Source organism: Sinocyclocheilus grahami, unplaced genomic scaffold, assembly GCF_001515645.1.
Source record: "Sinocyclocheilus grahami isolate Dianchi unplaced genomic scaffold, SAMN03320097.WGS_v1.1 scaffold2752.1, whole genome shotgun sequence".
Classification (NCBI taxonomy): Eukaryota; Metazoa; Chordata; class Actinopteri; order Cypriniformes; family Cyprinidae; genus Sinocyclocheilus; species Sinocyclocheilus grahami.
In genome coordinates this window covers 17,100-18,639 of record NW_015507930.1, presented here as the reverse complement: position 1 = coordinate 18,639, position 1,540 = coordinate 17,100, and the positions used below count along the sequence as shown (strand labels likewise).

The 1,540-nt window shown below is 47.2% G+C and overlaps 1 protein-coding gene across 1 annotated transcript in view; it reads right to left on the bottom strand.

Annotated features, from left to right (window-relative positions):
- LOC107575609 (uncharacterized) overlaps window positions 1-1,540 on the bottom strand; it is a 5,448-nt gene that overhangs the window by 3,606 nt on the left and 302 nt on the right. The window contains exon 2 of the mRNA XM_016261966.1: window positions 42-1,226. Within this exon, the coding sequence (XP_016117452.1) occupies window positions 42-1,226 (1,185 nt within the window). The remainder of the gene's footprint in view (window positions 1-41; window positions 1,227-1,540) is intronic.

Here is a 1,540-nt window from a genome sequence, read left to right as displayed (position 1 = left end):
AGCAAAAGGGCTGTCGGGAGCACAGTTTACAGCGTATGCACTCACCGTGATGTCTATGTTGTATGGGTTCCAGTGTCCTCCAGTTGATAGACAACATCCCTTGTCACTGTCAGTCTCTGTGCTGATGGGATAGTTGTGGACATGCCAGTTGTGATTCACCGTAGAAGGTGCAGAAAGTTGTCCGTAGGATAGGTCCAAGAATACGGAGACATCAGAATATGGGTCACTACTGAGTTGGGTGAACAGGACCGTCCCCACAACCAGACCACGAAAGGCAGCCTTGGCGACAGTCACTTCGCCTGGGTAGCTGATGCTTGCACAGGCAAATCTGGTTGAGTTGGGCATGTGTATCACAACAGAGCGACCCACAATGCTATTCCGCCCAAACAGGGGCAGGTTCCAGTCCATGAAAGTGGCTTGAAAGTTATTCGTATTCTCCAGAGACCCATGCCTGGCACTCAGATCTCCGACCTCAAAGAGATCATGAGTGGAGCCTCTCGGTGGCGGATACGCTGGTGCCTGAGTATTCACATTAAACGGGTTCCAGTGACCCCCAAGGTTATTGTTATTGCAGCTGCTATCTGACGGAGATCTCATTTGGGGAAGAGGAAACTGATGAACGTGGTACGGCCCAACTCTTCTGTCCAGGTTTGTCAGGTTAACAGTGATGGTAGTGAGATCAAACGGAGATGGTTGATGAAAGGAGAAGTAGCCTTTAATCCCTTGCATGTTCACAACAGCATTAACTACCTTCATTGCGACGCTTCGGATCTCTGCACACATGTAGCTTGAGGTCAAGTCGAGAACGGCGAAGCAGACATTAGAATTGAGATTAGATATTTCCAATCGAGATTGAACAGGTTCTAGAGGTGATCCCACATTCAAAACGCCCAGCTTTGTAAGACTCTTGAGATCCAGATTACCGAGAAGTGCATTGCAGCTGGTGGCAGACACTAAAATTGTGACATTTGAAAAAATCCTGGTCTGATCGACATTTCTTAGATCTGAGAGAACCCTTGCTCCTGCTTCTCCCATCACTTGCCGGATGTAGACGTTTCCAGCCACGGGACTGAAAAACCGTGCCACCCATGTTCTTACCTGGGACTCCGAAGTAAGTCCGGCACAAATCCTTGCACCATTACATGTGTCCACCAGCACCGAGAGGGCATCCAGACTAATGTGCTGTTCAAACAGAGTAGACACATTCACAGCAGCCTGAGGCTGATCTACAGAAAACGTGAACACACTAGGCACATTTCCATTGCAGATTTGCGCAAAACTTTGGCGATATTTTCTGAATGTCGATAAAAAAGTATTGCGAAATGACGGCGTTTCCATTAACCAATGTTATGCGGCTAAAACGTAACCTTTTGCCTCTCGCGATAAGTCATGGCAACGGATTTTGGTGGGATTTTGGCTATATTTATTCAAAGGAGGCTTATGCATGTATCTTTACAGAAGCAGCAAAGAGAGCGGCTTCAGAAACGTGCGTGGTTGTGGCTGGAATAAACCATAGACTGTATAAAAACATTAACACAAG